Here is an 18,428-nt window from a genome sequence, read left to right on the forward strand (position 1 = left end):
ACAACTTTTAAAACAAAACTCAAAAAAAAAATCTGAATCACTGTGTGCTAAAGGCAAAATATTGAGAGATTTTTGAAAACCAAATCCATTGGTTAAAATATGCTCATTCTTTTGAGATAACTAAGAACAAGTTCATTAAAAAAATAAGGGAAAATGTATGTTAGAAAATCTGGTTTCTCAGAGGAAATATTTTATTTAAAAAAAAATTAAAAAAAATAAATTGATGTTTTAAGTGGTGGGAATTACAATGATGAAAACCTTTAAAATTATCCACACAAAACAATTTGAATAATCTCACAGTTATGGTATTCATATTTATCACAGTTACATGTTCTTTCACACTGACATATTGTGCCCCATTAAAAATAAATATATTACCTTGCAGTAATAAATTTTTGTAAGACTGAAAGAATGATATTGTAGAAACCTTAAATCTAGCTTTATTAAGGAATCCAGTTCGAAGATGTGTTATTGGTAAACTAAATGAGACCATAACGGATATATAATGTAACATGAGACTAACTTTAAGATAAAGTTCACCTAAACAACAAAATATTTCTGGGAGAGGAAAAAAAAACTGCTTGCCTGTATTTGTATGAGATGTTATATGCAACTTGTAATTATGTCTCTAACTTTTAAAAACCATAACAAAAAAACAATGAATAAATTTATATTAGCAATATCCTCAGATCACCAGAAAATATTTACAGAAAAATATTCTGTTACCGATAAATACACTGATTCAATGAGAATTTGACAATTTTATTCACAAAATATAAGCAAGCATTAAGGTTTCCTCTTATGTGAAAATGTTTTCTTCAAATATGTTTAACTGAATGAGGGAGGGTTTGTTTTTTTGACAGGGGGAAACTGATTATAAAATACCTTCCACTGAAAACCTATTAAAAATGTATAATACAAACCAGTACTTTATACAAAGACTTTTTGAAATAAAGTTCTCCAATGTAAAAAAATTCAGTTTAAACTGAAGTAAGGTATTTCAATATTATTTTCGCCTTGCTGGAGAGTTTTCCCGTCGTCGGTCATGATTCCTTCTTGATTCTCGGGGATGTTCAGATCTTCTGCTGTGTTTCTCAGATTCCTTTTCTGCACCATTCCAACGTCTATCTTGTTCATCTCTGGAGTTTGGATTATTTCTATTCCTTTCTCTTGACTTTGATCTCTCTTTCCTCCTATGATTCTCACTGTCTTTATTTCGGTGTTTTTCTCTTTCATTTTCAGAAAAAGAATTTCTTCTTTCTCCTCTCCTCTTCTTGGTATCATCAGATTTATTTTCTGGATCTATGTATTTATCATGATCTCTGTCCTTTAAAGACTTGTAATTGTTTCGTTCTGTAGTAGAGTCTCTTTCAGAGGCATATTTTGATGAGTTCTCTCTCCAAACTGGATTTCTTAAATTTCGGTCTGTGTTTTTTTCTGATCGTCTCTCTCCTTCAGTTCTTGTCTCTTGCTGTCTTTTTTCCATTTTATTTTCCATGTGTTTCCTTTCACTTGCTTTCTTTTTCTTAACTGTTTTGTCTGTTTCTTTATTTTTCTTTTTCCTTTGCACTTTTTTCCTTTTGTCTTTACCTAAAAGTATAAGCAAAGTAAAAAGTGCATGTAATTAACATTTATTTTAATCTAATTTCTTGATTCATTATAATACTAAAAAAAAAAATCATTCACAGCTTGCCAACAGAGTAAAATTTCATTAACCTCAGGTGAACTGGGAGAAAAGCCAAATTTAACTGAAGAAAAACTCTGAATTATAGCTATTTTAAAAGAAACATGACTGATTCTTAGGCTCAAACATAATTAAGGAATTACACACTAATGCTCTTTGTTTTGTTTCTTGTAGATAAGCTAAAGGGAAAAATGACAGATTTTATTACAGTGATGAACCTTGTATACATTCTTTATAACTATTTTCCTAAAATGGTAATTGTGCTTGGAAAGGAAAAGAATTTACACCACAGTGACAAGGGATCTATAATCTATCAGATCTGTTGAGACTCAACATAAGACCAAGACAGCAAATTTATGGAAGATGCAGGAGGTGGTGGGACATGGAACACTGTATATTTCTCTAAATAAATAAGTATTCATGAAGTGCTTACATGTTAAGAACTGCACTAGCAAGTGGGGACATACAGACAAAAATGAAAAACACGTTCTGGTCCTCAAGGAGCTTGTATTCTATAAAAGATTATATTAATTTTAGCTTTAGAATATTTGTTTTCTCTCTCTGACACTGTCTCCCCTTAAGCTGACCAAACAGGAAGTGCTATGGTCACTCTTGGAACTCTTCCTGCTGCTGCTGCACACTGGAGCTCTGAGCTGCTCTTTCTGCTCTCTTAAGTGTAGATGTGTAATTGGTCTTAGTTCTCCTTTAGTTCAGAATGTGACCCACCTGCTTCAGACTCCATAGTTGTGAGATTACAGGCATATTTCCATCACAATGAATCACAGATAATTTTTTTAAAGGCCATGTGATAGTGTTAGAGGATGGTTTGGGAACTGCTAATTAGCTAACATTCTGACATGTGCTTCTCACAGACTGACAAACAGAACAATAACAGCAATACCTCTGAGAGCTATTAGGGACCTTGATATGTTTCTGTTAAGTGGACTGGAACATCAGCAGAGTATTCCACCCCCACAGTTTTTTTTCTTTGAATTACATCTTTTATATGGCAGAAGTTTTGTTTTCATGTGCTATCAGAGCAGCATTAACTAAAATCATATAGAACTCTAAGCCCTATGAAACCAAAAGTATTAATAAGCATTTGCTTTATGAGAAAATTTCTCAAAATTACTTAAAAAATAGTCAGTCATAAAAATAAATGTGATTATTTCTCAAGTTTTAACTACAATCTTTATTACTTTTTCCTAGAATTCTCTAGTTGGGGTACATGAAATAAAGTAAACTGTTGAAATAAACAAAATTATTTTCTTCATGCTATTGGCTCATGCATATAGAAAAAGAAAAATATGATAGAAAAATACTGTCATACCACATACCAACCTCCATCACTTCTCTCCCAATGCTTACTCTTAACACCCTGCAAAAGCAGTCAGTTTGTCACTAGGGCCTTATCTCTCCAGTTTATATCAAGCAGCTCAACTGTGCTGCAGCTGTCCATGCAGAAACCATCTGGCTCTTTACTGAACCAACGACTCTTTGACCCTGATACACCAAGCCTTCACCTTGTGCTTTACTTTCCTTAACCCTCTAACTTTACCAATATAAACAATCACTTCAGGGATAAGGCTGTGACAATTTCACCATGATGATGCTATACCATAAATATAATACATCCTGCCTCTATGATGCTCACTGTCTAACAAAAATTCACTGTTGAAGTCATATAATAAATCAAATTAATTTTGAATCAGCAAGCTTCCTTACTACAGAACTTCATGCTGTGTTATCATCTGGTCTCAAAACAGATTCAATAAAAGAACAAGTTTTTTTTAGAGTCAGACTAGGTGAACATTAAATGACCAGTATTTATCATATGTCATGTCGAAAACAGGCTTTTCATCAGAAAATAGAACATCTTATCTGAAAAACATTCTAGCCCCTATTTACCTGATTATCATATTTGTGTTCACATCTGAAAAAGAGTATAATATCCCCAGAAACTTTTCAGGGGCTACAGAACACAAAACAAGACCACCTATCTATCTGACTTGATATTCTGTGGCAAAATACTGCAAGGCCTCCCGGGCCACTGAGCTAAAAGACCAGAATACAATCCATGGGTATTGTAACCTAAGAAGTCATTAAGAAAGAAAAAAAGACAGAATTGACACAAGGGAAAACAATAAGGGCTTCTGAAAGAATTTTAGCTAGAATGAATTATACAGTGCAAACGTAAGAATCTGGTAATAGTTTTACTAGGTCAAAAGAGACAATTATGAAATCTGTTAATATATATGCAACAAGAAGTCTCCTGGACCACAAATATCATAATAGCATTTCAGAATATCAAGGAAAACTTTTTTCAATTAAATACAATCACAGACAGTGGTCAAGATGGTGGCTTAGAGACAGCAACAGCTCAGACTTCTATAAAACCTTCCTCACAAATCAAAAACAGAATGCTTTGAGGGTACTGAAAACCAAATCTAACAAAAGGACAGAGCTAGGGAACCCTCCTCCTGGACCCAGCTTAAAAATTACACTCCCCCCAACCCCCACCCCCAAAAGCCTGAACTCTAGAACACAAGGATTTAAGGGGAAGGATGAAGGAAGGTCCCAAGACCCCTCCCCTACCTACTGTTCTGAGACTCCAGCAGTGCCTGGAATCTTTGGGCGGGCAAGGGCACTAGTCTAGAGGGAGTACCTTGCTGGCAAAGCTGTGCCAGGCTCAAGGTATAGAAGCAGCTGAAGGAGAAGCACAGAGCAGGCAGCTCTTGCCCTTTACTCTCTCCCCCCTTTTCTGTAGGTTTTGGCCTCAAGGCACATCCAGCTTTGCAGATCAACTCCTCAGGTGGCTCATTCTCATCAATTCAGCAGTTAAGAAGCCTTCAGAGGGCAAGGAAGCTCAAGCTCCAACATCCCTTCCCCACAGACTGATTTGAGAGCCTTGCTGACTAAGCCCCAAGGGCAAAAGCTGCAACAAACTATAGGCAACAACCTTGACAACAGGGCAGGAAGCCCAGCTCCTTTTCAGCTTCTGTCAGCTGGGAGAGATCTAACCTGATCCATCACCAGAACAGAGAATAATCCCCTTCAGGACAGAATAGACCAAACGCAGAGATATAGCGCATACTGAGAGGAGCAAGGCTACAGGCAACTACAGGGGAGGGAAAGGGGGGAAACATGAGTAAACAACAGAAAAAGAAAAAAAATTAAAATCAACAGCTTCTAGCCAGGCAATGAACAAAGAGCAAATGAAACAGAGAAGGATCAAGGAATACCAAGCAAAAACACAGAATTCCAGAGAATTATACACAGGCTTTGGAAGAACTCAAAATACAATTCAAAAAAACAATTAAGAGAGGCAGAAGACAAAAAGCAAAATAAATCATCTGGAAACAGAAAATAGTGTCTTCAAAGCCAAAATTAATCAGCTTGAAAATGAGGCAAAGAAGAGGAAAGATCAGAAGGAGGAACAAAAAGCCAGGGATGAAACTCAAGCCTTTAAAAACTAGAATACAACAACTAGAAGCAAATGACCTCACAAGGCAGCAGGAAACTATGAAACAAAATCAAAAGAATGAAAAAATTGAGGAAAATATGAAACATCTCATCCACAAAACAGAAGATTTAGAAAGCAGTTCCAGGAGAGACAACTTAAGAATCATTGGTCTGACAGAAGACCATGACAAAAGAAAAGGGCTGGACACCATTCTACTGGAAATTATCCAAGAAAACTCTCCAACATGCTAGAACAAGAGGGAAAAGTGGAGATTGAAATAATCCACAGATCACCTCCTGTACTTAATCCCCAACTGACAACACCCAGGAATGTTATACCCAAATTTAAAAACTATCAGACGAAGGAAAAAAATATTACAAGCTGATAAGAAGTTATTTAGAAGATATTTAGATGGAACTACAGTTAGGATAACACAGGCTCTGGCTGCATCAACACTGAAGGACCAAAGGGCACGGAATATGATATTCCAGAAAGCAAGGGAACTAGGTCTACAACCAAGAATCAACAACCCAGCAAAACTGACTATATTCTTGCAGGGGAAAGTATGGTAATTTAATAAAATAGAAGAATTCCAAGTATTCATAAAGAAAAGACTGGACTAGAACATAAAATCTGATGCTCAAACACAGAACTCAAGAGAATCACCAAAAGGTAATTAAGAAAGGGGAAAAAAATTTAAAAATCTTTTTTTAAAAGGGACCCAATAAGTTAAAATATCTATTCCTACAACAAAAAAGGATATCTATAATTTTTAAAAATTGTTATTATCACCTGGGTGGCTAGAAGAATTATACTTAGAGGGAACAGTAACAAACTGTATAGGATTAAATGCCAAGATATAAATATGTGTGTGTGTGTGTGTGTGTGTGGATCAATATCTCACATCTACACCAAGATAAATGCAGAATGAGTGAATGAATTGAATATAAAGAAGGAAACTATAAGTAAATTAGGTGAACACAGAATAGTATACTTTTGTCAGATCTTTGGGAAAGGAAAGATTTTAAAACCTATCAAGAGTTAGAAAAAAACTACAAAATGTAAAATAAATAATTTTGATTACATTAAATTAAAAAGTTTTTGTACAAACAAAACAACCAAAATCAGTAGGGAACCAACAAAATAGGGGAAAAAAATCTTCATAACAAAAACCTCTGACAAAGGTCTAATTACTCAAATTTATGAAGAGCTAAGTCAATTGCACAAAAAAAATCAAGCCACTCCGCAATTAATAAACGGGCAATGGACATCAATAGGCAATTTTCAGTTAAAGAAATCGAAACTATTAATAAGCACATGAAAAAGTGTTCTCAATCTCTTATAATCAGAGAGATGCAGATCCAAATAACTCTGAAGTATCACCTCATACATAGCAGATTGGCTAACATGACAGCAACGGAAAGTAATGAATGCTGGAGGGTATGTGGCAATATTGAGACATTAATGCATTGTTGGTGGAGTTGTGAATTGATCCAACCATTCTGGAAGGCAATTTGGAACTATGCCCAAAGGGCACTAAAAGACTGTCTGCCCTTTGATCCAGTCATAGAACTCCTGAGTTTATATCCCAAAGAGATAATAAGGAAAAAGACTTGTACAAGAATATTCACAGCTGCGCTTTTTGTGGTGGCAAAAAAAAAATGGAAAATGAGGGGATGCCTTTCGATTGGGGAATGACTGAACAAATTGTTGTAGATGATGGTGATGGAATACTATTGTGCTCAAAGGAATAATAAACTGGAGGAATTCCATGTGAACTGGAATGACCTCCAGGAATTGATGCAGAGTGATAGAAGCAGAACCAGGAGAACGTTATACACAGAGACTAATACACTGTGGTACAATCGAACGTAAAGGACTTCTCCATTAGTAGCAATGCAGTGATCCAGAACAACCTGGAGGGATCTATTAGAAAGAACACTATCCACATTCAGAGGGAAAACTGTGGGAGTAGAATCACAGAAGAAAAACAACTGCTTGATTACATGGGGTGATGGGGATATGATTGGGGATAGAGACTCTAAATGATCACCCTAGTGCAAACATCAACAACATGGAAATAGGTTTTGATCAAGGAGACATGTAAAACCCAGTGAAATTGCACGTCAGCAAATGGAAAGTGTGGGGGAGGGAACGGAAAGAATATAATTCTGGTAGCCAAGGAAAAAAGTTTTAAATCAACTAATTAAATAAAAATTTTCCAAAAGAAAAAAATAATAAAAGATAAAGTGTGTTAATATTAAAAGATAAAATAAAATCAAAGACTAGCCTATTTCCCTTATTCATTTTATTCTCTCCCTCTGAAATTATTTTGCATTTAATTTCTTCATTTTCTTGTTATGTCCCCTCAAGAGAATTTAAGCTCCTTGAAGGCTGACAGTTCCATATTTGTATCTTCGGCTGTGGCCTAGAACCAAATAAGTAAACTACAGCATTACAAAAAATATATAGGAAAACAATGAACTAAAATATTGATCTCTGAAATAACCCAACTTCACTTAGCTCACATGGAGCAAAAAACCAAAACAAAACCACTTGTTAGATCTGTTTTAATACCTGAGTCTGAGCTATGGCCAGAGCTAAGACCACTTGTAGATGAACTGTCACTGCCACTGTCACTGGATGAGTCTGAGCTGGTATTGCTGCTGTCAGAGTCAGAATCTGAGGAATCAGATTCAGAAGAGGAAGAGGAGGAAGAAGAGGAATCTGATGACTCAACATCTTGTTTTTTGGCAATGACGATCTTTGGTGCATTTTTCAGATGTTCTCGTAATTCGTCCCTAGCCAACAAGAAAATTTCATTTAAGTTTGTCTTTAAATAAAAGTATTGGTTAAGTTTAACTTTTAAGAATATACAATTAAAACATAATAGAATTCCAGAAAGAAAGAAGCATCTTACGTTAAACCTCCAAGACCTATTGATGTAAAGAAGTTGATGGCAAACCGAGTATTCCTTGGATTATCTCGGGGTAGTAATCCTTCAAAGAATGGCTGCAGTGTTCTAAGAAAGATAAAAATCAGAATAGAAAATGAATGCAGCAAATAACTTGAATATTGAAGTATGAATGATTTCTTATCAAAATCATCTGAAAATGTATAGAATTTTAAAATATCAAGTAAGTAATTTCCTCAATGACATATTAAGACTAGGCTTGCAGGAAATCAATGAGAGCAAATCATCAGATGTGAGAGTGTGGTACAGTGAAAAGAGAATTCAATTTTCTTTTGTGGAGTCACAAAGTAATTTCAAGTAAACCACTTATTTGTCTGATCTTGAACAAATCACATAAAGCTCCAGGAACCTTAGTTTCTTCATCTGTAATGTGAATCTTAAAAACTACTCAGACTGTACTTTAGAAGATTTGATTTTAGCTATTTTCTTATTGTAACAATGGAGGTGGTCTAACAAGAATCAGGAATGTCTGGGGAACATTACATTACTCCACCCATACTTAGACATACACTCCTGATTGAACAATGAAGGTACTTAATTCATACCTTATAGTGAAGCTAGAACCTTAAATTAAGTCTATTTTTAGATCTAATACAAAAAGGTGTTAAGTACTTGTAAAGGTTAAATTAATCACAAAAAGGTCAAGTAACTCACAAAAGGCAAAGCTTAACAAAGAAGTGTGAAGTACCTCAGAAGATATAATCTAACCAGGGAAGGTGAGAACAAAAGAGTGGTGAGAACTAAGAATGGGCAGTCCTGGAAAAAAGCGTCTACTGTGATTGGTAGATGTAAAAATTTAGGGGAGGTGACAAAAGAGAAAAATCTCTTTAAAAGAAGGGAATTCAGTTTGGAGTGGAATTCATTTCAGAACTCAGTTCAGGAGACTGAGTTCAGTGGAGGACTAGAGCTTCCTTGGAGATGATCTCGTGGTGAGTGATAAGACTGACTGCCTTTGCTTTAGGATCAGGAAGGCCACTTCGGCCAAGGCCTTTAACTATTGCCTGGCTCAGCCTGAGCCGGAGAAGTTTAAATTAATTCTCTCCCTCTCTCTCTCTCCCTCTCCCCACACCCCCCTCCTTAATTCCTTCTCTCTATATTAATTAAAATCTCCATAATTCCCAGTTGATTTGGGTATTTTATTATTTGGGAATCATCCCTAGCAACCAATTATTTAGATTTAAGTCAAAACACTAAAATTATCTTTACAGTTTAATGGAGTAAGTACTTAACACTACCTACTTCAGAGGGTTGCTATGAGGGACAAATCACAGATATGAAAGTGCTTTGTAACAATAAAGTGATATATAGATTATCAGTGAAGTTTTAAGCTTTACTTCAGAAGCATTAATGTTAAAAACTTACAAAACAACATATGAAAAGTAATTATTTCAAATTTTATAATATTGATATATTTCTCATTCAAACCCATGGTCTTATGCTGTAATTGCTTAATTTTCAAAATTTGTAAAAATGTGTATCTGGGACTGAAAGAATTGCATTCGTAACCCTAGATTTAAGAATCTTAAGATTTGATTTTGATACACACATTAATAGTGTTCATGTTAACTCCACTAGAAAAAGTCTAATGGAGATAGATCAGGTGACTAAGGTCAGATGATCTCCTTTTACTGATCTACTAGTCTGAGAAAGAATCATGTAAAAGCTGTTGCACAATCAAAACATAAGGACAGGTTGTCTTGCTTGTTAAAATTAAATATTTATAATTAAAAATTTAAGCTAAATAAGTTTAAAGGAAATTTAAATGTTTAAACTTTAAAATATTTTTTTATTGTAGCAGTTATACTTCAAAATTATTAAGACTTAAAACTGCTTTGGGGGCAGCTGGGTAACTCAGTGTATCAAGAGCCAGGCCTAGAGATGGGAGGTCCTAGGTTCAAATCTGGCCTCAGACACTTCCCAGCTGTGTGACCCTGGGCAAGTCACTTGACCCCCATTGCCTAGCCCTTACCACTTTTCTGCCTTGGAGCCAATACACAGTATTGACTCCAAGACGGAAGGTATGGGTTAAAAAAAAAAAAGACTTAAAAACTGCTTTAAGACTTTTGGACCACCCTGGATAAATGAAATTCTATGTCTGTAACAGTGGCAGCATGTTACATACAAAGGTTTGAAATCTTCCTACTAGTAAATGACTTAAAATAAACAATCATAAATGACTCCAGAGAACTAAAGAGTAAATTACAAAAACAAATTCTTAAATGTTAGTTAACAGAAAACCAGAATCTTAGAGAAACATCATATTTATGCAACAGAAATAAAACTTAAAAGTAGCACATAAAATAAATGCTTGTATGTATGGGCTTATACTATCAAATGACTGTCTTAATATTTAATGAAGTTCATAAGCAAAAGTTTGGCGTTTGGAAATAAAGTGCTTTATCTGCCAAAGTATCACTGTTCATTATTTTTCATCAAATCTTTACAAGGAAAGATTTAGTAATTTAATTTCAGATGAAAGTCATATACCTGCCAATGTGAAAAAAGGGAACAGAGAAATGACAAAGCAACCAATTGAAATTATCTTAATCAATCATATTTAACAAATAAGTAATAGGTAAAAAACTGTCACAATTAAAGTTTTACATAGATTTTAAAGGCCCAGGAAGTAAATCATTTAAATATACACTATGTTTAATACAATAAAATTCCAATATAATAAAATAATATGGACAATTTCTTCAAAGTGACTGTGATGGGAGTGTTAAATTTCATATGTGAACATAGAAAGCAAATATGTTAAGAGAATCAAAAGCAAAGAAAAGCCAAGGCTAAAACGTATATAAATAAAATGTAAGAAGTTAGGCCTAAAGAAATAGAGCGAACATTTAAAAGGCGATATTAATTCAGAGTTCTTTCTTACAACTTGACTTTTATTCAAATCAATGACAAAGTCATATATTCTAAGCCATAGCTTCTAAGACTGTGAAGAGTTAGTTATCTAAATGAAATTAATATCCGTTCTTTTAAAACTGGCCTTTATGGTTGTTGGGAGATAGTAGGCAAAAAGGGGCAGATAGATGGATGATGTATAAGAGGTAGGATCCTAATAGTGACAAAGATAAATAATGAACAATAAAATTATCAGCTTACTCATCCTTTAGTCTTGCATTAAGTTTAGGGAGCCCCATGTATTCACAAAGTTCTTGAAAAAATATTTTGACAAAAATTCTACTGGAAGACGTAGTAGTTTCTTCACTCAATGTTATGCATTCAAGGACCTAAAAATGGGGAAAAAACAAAACAATTTACTCAATTTTGAAACAAAGGAGACTTCAGATTCAGGTTTGACTAGATGGTCAGGAGATTACTTCTATTTCTGAAATACTATGATCTATACTTACAAGTAACATTAAAAACCAGTCTTAAAAAAATTCCCTAAAACATAGCAAATATTTAATTTATATCAGAAAATCTTTAACTTGAATCCCTTGATTTCAATATACATAACCACTTGGCTAAGTTTAAAAGAATATTTCTCTGTACTTGTTTTCAAAACACTAAGAAGACACTATGTCAGGTTTATTTTTTCCCTTCAAGAAGAAAAATGGAACATACTATCATGGAAGGGGAATCAGGAGATCTGGACCTAACTCTGATACTCAAATGATGTGTGGCCAAAAGCAAGTGGCTTCATATCTTCACTTCAGGCCTCAATTTTCTTACCTGTTAAAAATGAAGGGGTGAGGATGAGAGCCTCAGATTTTATATCGGGACTTCTATTTTTGTTTGTCTTCATTATATAATGATGAAAGCAAGGATTATTAGTTCCTAAAATTTTGGAATTTTATTTAAAAAACAATATGTACATGTGTCTAATATAGGAAGTACCTCCCTATAGGACTAATTGGTACTCCTGAGCAATATATGACAAATACTCAAGTAGTTAAGACTATAATCTTATTAAAAGTAAGGATACAGTGTACAAGAAACTACTCAGAATACAAGTACTGAGAACCATCTCTTCCTCCACAGATGTTAAGTTTTATGAGAAGTTAAAAGAAAGTTTCCAATAAATGAGTAGGCTGTGCTTCAATAATTAGTTTGAGGTATTATCCTATAGAAAATATGTCATAAACAGAAGCTCAACTCACATAAGTCTAGTAACTGTTTTAGGATACCTACTATTCATAACATTGTTTCTATGTATGAAAGAGAATTTTTATTCCCTTTGTCTATTTTAAGTTAATCAATCAAGAACTTGACTGATTGATCAAGAAGCATCCTTACTTAACACTGAGTAAGTCACTAACAAAGAAAATTCACACACTACCCCAGATACTGAAAGTCTGTGATTGATTCCTGAGATGTGAGGAGCAGAGCTGATGGGTGGAGAAAACTGCATATTAGCAAAAGTCTGAGAGAGATTCTCTCTCTTCATGTTTGGCTGCTCTTAACCTCATGTACGCTGAAAGTTCTCGGAGGTTTTCAGCATCTTTTTGCTCTTTGGATATCGGCTTCCTGATCCAGACTTTGGATTCTGATGAAGATTTAGCTTCCTACATTGGAGACTTACGCTGAAGAGGGAAGCTTACTCAGGTGAGACTCTTGCCTCTTTGGCATGAGAGACTGCCCTTTGCAGCTCAGCTTCTTTGGCATTGGTTTTTGGTTGTTGGCAAGACCTGATGGGAGACACTCTCATGGACTGATGAGATTCATATTTGCATTCACAGTCTGGAGGCACCAGGATTAGGACTTAGGGTATTTTTAGCTAGATGATATTTTTTATTTCCTTCCTCCTTCCTATATTTCCCACTTTAATATCTCTACCTTGCTATAAATAAAGCTACTAAACAGCTTTTTGACTTAAGAAGTTAATTTTATATACAGCAACCACAATTCTTTTTTTTCATTGTGCTAAAAGAAGAATTGCTTCCTATGTGATCTGCATTGAGAAATAACGGGCTTTTATTGCTCTGATGGAGGCAGGAATTAAAAATATCAAGGATTGCCAATTTACATGGTAAGCAATAAATATTTTATATAAAATATGCCCAAAGGTTGCAAAGCATAAAAAATATTAAGATGCTTCAAGAAATTTTTATAAATTTATAGAATACAATTTGGTGACAGTTTATTTAAGAGATCTTTCTGAACATTTTTACACTTCTGTGATCAGTATAATGGAGAGGAGTGTCCTACAAATATCCTTAGTACCACTGTCAGAGAAAGATCCCCTGGATGATGTTGGATGGTATATCTCATGTTAATCCCTCAGGTTTTGGGGAACTTGTCTTGTGAGAAACACGCTATGGGGAGAAGTTGCAAAAGCAGCAAAGCACCCATTTCATTTAAATGTATATTTCTTCCAAAGTAATATTATGGCTAGATTTAAACGTTTTTCAAATTTAATATTTAAGATAAAATAATAATAAGATATGGTATTTAAAAATAATAATGAATTAGGAAGAAATTTGAAACTATAGATCTTACTACTTACACTCCATGGAAGTGAATCAGTATATAAGAGATGAGCAAACATCTTGGCAACATTTCTTAACTTATTGGTTTCTAAGCGATGTATGGTATCATACTGTTCCTTGAAAATGCCCTCAAAAGATTCCATGTATTCCTTTTTAAGCATGCAGAAACGCTGAAGATTCAAAACAGATTAATTTTTAGTACATCCTACAACCTAATAAATATAGACAAATACATTCTACATCAAATGATACATGCACCTATATGTATATAGTAGAAAGAGATGTTGATATATATTTGATATATTGATATAAATAATAATGAACTCTCCTTGTATTAAAGTAAGTTGTTTTACAAAGGAAGTTAAAAACTTATGGCCCCTAAAAACCCAGAGCTTATATAATATGCTAAAATAAAGTTATATTCGCAAAAGGCTACAGACAGAGGTGTTTTTATAAAGGGATAATACTGCAGCAGGTGTTGAACCCAGAAGATGTATGGGTACATTTTTTAAATATTAATATTTCCTGAACCCTTGAATATGGTGCCTTGCATGAAGAGCAGAGAGGGGGAAAAAACCCCAACCAAAACAAACCTATACATAATTACATTAGGATAGGAAAACTGCCAGAAAAAAAAAGAAATTTCCAGATGCCTTGAGAGGACTGATCACTGTGTCATAGTATCAAGGTGTTTTAAGTAATAATAATGATACATAGGAAACTATGCAGGTGGGAGCTGGGCTGAGAAAAACTTAAAAGAGATGGGAAAATTCATAGTAGCTATTAACCCTGTTTTTCAGTTAAAACAAAGTACAGAAGGTTAGTCTATGTTAATTCTATAATAATGATTATGGTCTACTAATGACAAAAAAAAAACAAAAACAAAAAAACTAGTAGTATCCTGTATTATGGCTGAAAGTCTGAAATGTAAAACTCACCCCAGCCAATAAGCCAAAAAACTTCTCATATGTCCTCTGTTGGGCACAGCAATCAAGTATCATGTTACAAAGTTCTTTCTATTTGGAGAGAGGAAAATTAATGCAATTATTAGTCTCAAGAAAAGCTTTTCAAGAAAAAATTTTTCACACAAATAAAGATCTAAAGAATTCATTACTCCCTAATGAATATAGATGCAAAAATCTTAAATAGGATACTAGCAAAAAGACTCCAGCAAGTCATCACAAGGGTTATCCACTATGATCAGGTAGGTTTCATACCAGGAATGCAAGGATGGTTCAATATTAGGAAAACTATCCACATAACTGACCATATTAACAAGCAAATCGACAAAAATCACATTATCTCAATAGATGCAGAAAAAGCCTTTGATAAAATACAACACCCATTCCTATTGAAAACACTAGAAAGTATAAGAATAGAAGAGCCTTTCCTAAAAATAATAAATAGTATATATCTAAAACCATCAGCAAACATCATCTGCAATGGGGATATACTCGAAGCCTTCCCAATAAGATCAGGAGTAAAACAAGGATGCCCATTATCACCTGTATTATTTAATATTGTACTAGAAACACTAGCAGTAGCAATTAGAGAAGAAAAAGAAATTGAAGGTATTAAAATTGGCAATGAGGAGACCAAGCTGTCACTCTTTGTGGATGATATGATGGTCTACTTAAAGAATCCTAGAGAATCAACCAAAAAGGTAGTCGAAATAATCAACAACTTTAGCAAAGTTGCAGGATACAAAATAAACTCGCATAAGTCATCAGCATTTCTATATCTCCAACCCAGTTCAGCAGCAAGAATTAGAAAGAGAAATTCCATTTAAAGTCACCCGAGACAATATAAAATACTTAGGAATCTATCTCCCGAGACAAACACAGGAACTATATGAACACAACTACAAAACACACTCCACACAATTAAAACTATATCTAAACAATTGGAAAAACATTGATTGCTCATGGGTGGGACAAGCTAACATAATAAAAATGACCATCCTACTCAAATTTATCTATCTATTTAGTGCCATACCCATTGAACTTGCAAAAAACTTTTTTACTGAATTAGAGAAAACCATAACAAAGTTCATTTGGAAGAACAAAGGATCAAGGATATCCAGGGAAATAATGAAAAAAATGCAAAGCAGTCCCAGATCTCAAACTATATTACAAAGCAGTGGTCATCAAAACAATTTGGCACTGGCTAAGAGACAGAAAGGAGGATCAGTGGAATAGACTTGGGGTAAATCACCTCAGCAAGACAGTCTATGACAAACCCAAAGACCCCAGCTTTTGGGACAGAAATCCACTATTTGATAAAAACTGCTGGGAAAATTGGAAGACAGTGTGGGAGAGATTAGGTTTGGATCAACACCTCACACCCTACACCAAGATGAACTCAGAATGGGTGAATGACTTGAATATAAAGAAGGAAACTATAAGTAAATTAGGTGAACATAGAATAGTATACATGTCAGACCTTTGGAAAGGGAAAGATTTAAAACCAAGCGAGACTTAGAAAGAGTCACAAAATGTAAAATAAATAATTTTGACTACATCAAATTAAAACGTTTTCGTACAAACAAAACCAATGTAACTAAAATCAGAAGGGTAGCAACAAATTGGGAAACAATCTTCATAACTAAAACCTCTGACAAAGGTCTAATTACTCAAATTTATAGAGTTAAACCAGTTGTACAAAAAATCAAGCCATTCTCCAATTGAAAAATGGGCAAGCGACATGAATAGGCAGTTTTCAGTTAAAGAAATCAAAACTATTAATAAGCACATGAAAAAGTGCTCTAAATCTCTTATAATCAGAGAGATGCAAATCAAAACAACTCTGAGGTATCACCTCACACTTAGCAGATTGGTCAACATGACAGCAAAGGAAAGTAATGAATGCTAGAGGGGATGTGGCAAAGTAGGGACATTAATTCATTGCTGGTGGAGTTGTGAATTGATCCAACAACCATTCTGGAGGGTAATTTGGAACTATGCCCAAAGGGTGATAAAAGACTGTCTGCCCTTTGATCCAGCCATAGCACTGCTGGGTTTGTACCCCAAAGAGATAATAAGGAAAAAGACTTGTACAAGAATATTCATAGCTGCACTCTTTGTGGTGGCCAAAAATTGGAAAATGAGGGGATGCCCTTCAATTGGAGAATGGCTGAACAAACTGTGGTATATGTTGGTGATGGAATACTATTGTGCTAAAAGGAATAATAAAGTGGAGGAATTCCATGGAGACTGGAACAACCTCCAGGAATTGATGCAGAGTGAGAGGAGCAGAACCAGGAAAACATTGTACACAGAGAGTGATTCACTGTGGTACAATCGAAGGTAATGGACTTCTCCATTAGTGTCAATGCAATGTCCCTGAACAATCTGCAGGGATCTATGAGAAAAAAACACTATCCTCAAGCAGAGGACAAACTGCAGGGGTAAAAACATTGAGGAGGAAAAGCACCTGCTTGACTACAGGGGTGGAGGGGATATGATTGAGGAGAAACTCTAAATGAATACTCTAATGCAAAAACCAATAACATGGAAATGAGTTTGGATCGAGGACACATGTGATACCCAGTGGAATCGTGCGTCAGCTAGGGGAGCGGTGGCAGGAGTGAGGGGGGGGAGAAAATGATCTCTGTTTCCAATGAATAATGTATGAAAATGACCAAATAAAATGTTAAAAAAAAAAATAAAGAATTGCTCATGGGTAGGCTGAGCTAATCTAATAAAATTGACAATCCTACTTAATTTAGATATTCAGTGCATTACCAAACTACCAAAAAACTATTTTCAAGAACTACAAAATATAACAACAAAAGTCATCTGGAAGAACAAAAGGTCAAGAATATCAAGAGAACAAATTTTAAAAAGGGAGGGGGGTGGGGGGACTAAGGGTACCAGATCTTTAGTGGTAATGATAGTGATGGAATACTATTGTGAAAAAAGAAATGATTACTAGGATGATTTCAGAAAGAACCGGGAAAACATTTATGGACTGATGTAGAGTGAAGTAAGCCGAACCAGAGAAAACATTGGACACAGTAACAGCAATATTGTGGAATGATCAACTGAGATAGACTTGGCTATTAGCCGCAATACAAGGATCCAGGACAATTTTGAGGGATTTATGACAAAGAATGCTATCTACCTCCAGAGAAAGAACTTTTGGAGTGAGAATGCTAATGAAAGCATATAATTTTTCAATTGTTTATTTGAGTTTATGTTTTTTGGGTTTTGATTTTATATGATTACTCGCTTATAAAAATGAACAATGTGGAAATGTTTTGTATGATAATACATGCATAACCCAGACCGAATCACCTAACAGCATCAAGAGAGGAAAAGAAGAGCAAGAGGGATATAACTTTGATCATATAAGTCAGGAAAATTTGTGTGGAAATTTTTTACTACATTTCAATATGAAATGGCATTTTAAACTGATCTTTGATAATGTCTTGAATTCCACGGTTAAGGGAAATGTGCATTCCAAGCATGGGGGAGCTGGGGTGGGAGTGGGGCAGGGATGTCTAGGAGAGATAGAATTAAATTTAGAGAACAGCAAAAAAGGTCAATTTGTCTGGAATGTAAAGCGTACAAAGAAAGGTAATATGCAATAAGCCTGAGAGAAGCACCATGAAGCTACATTATGAAGCATTTGGTGTGACAGAAAATGAATTCTTTCCTATACATTTTGAGTTTGAGATGTCCAATAGGCAGCTAATGATATAGGAGTAGAGTCTGAGAAAACTGGGGCTTGATATGTATAGCTAGGAGTTAGAAAATGACGATGTTTAAACCCACTGAAGCTAATGAAAGCACAAAGGCAGAGGGTGAAAAGGCACAGGAAGAGCATCAGGGGTACACCATGAAGAAAGGGTGGAACATGGGAGAT

At 34.7% G+C, this 18,428-nt stretch overlaps 1 protein-coding gene across 2 annotated transcripts in view; it reads right to left on the minus strand.

Annotated features, from left to right (window-relative positions):
- Nucleotides 1–170: 170 nt before the first annotated feature.
- Nucleotides 171–18,428, minus strand: part of CWC22 (CWC22 spliceosome associated protein homolog) — an 88,401-nt gene continuing 70,143 nt past the window's right edge. For both annotated transcript variants that reach the window (XM_007494462.3, XM_056794090.1), the window contains exons 15-20: nucleotides 14,501–14,578; nucleotides 13,580–13,732; nucleotides 11,233–11,360; nucleotides 8,068–8,169; nucleotides 7,725–7,948; nucleotides 171–1,590 (exon numbers count right to left, since the gene is read on the minus strand). In XM_007494462.3, the coding sequence (XP_007494524.2) occupies nucleotides 1,007–1,590; nucleotides 7,725–7,948; nucleotides 8,068–8,169; nucleotides 11,233–11,360; nucleotides 13,580–13,732; nucleotides 14,501–14,578 (1,269 nt within the window). In that variant the 3' untranslated portion in view covers nucleotides 171–1,006. The remainder of the gene's footprint in view (nucleotides 1,591–7,724; nucleotides 7,949–8,067; nucleotides 8,170–11,232; nucleotides 11,361–13,579; nucleotides 13,733–14,500; nucleotides 14,579–18,428) is intronic.

Source organism: Monodelphis domestica, chromosome 4 (genome assembly GCF_027887165.1).
Source record: "Monodelphis domestica isolate mMonDom1 chromosome 4, mMonDom1.pri, whole genome shotgun sequence".
NCBI lineage: Eukaryota > Metazoa > Chordata > Mammalia > Didelphimorphia > Didelphidae > Monodelphis > Monodelphis domestica.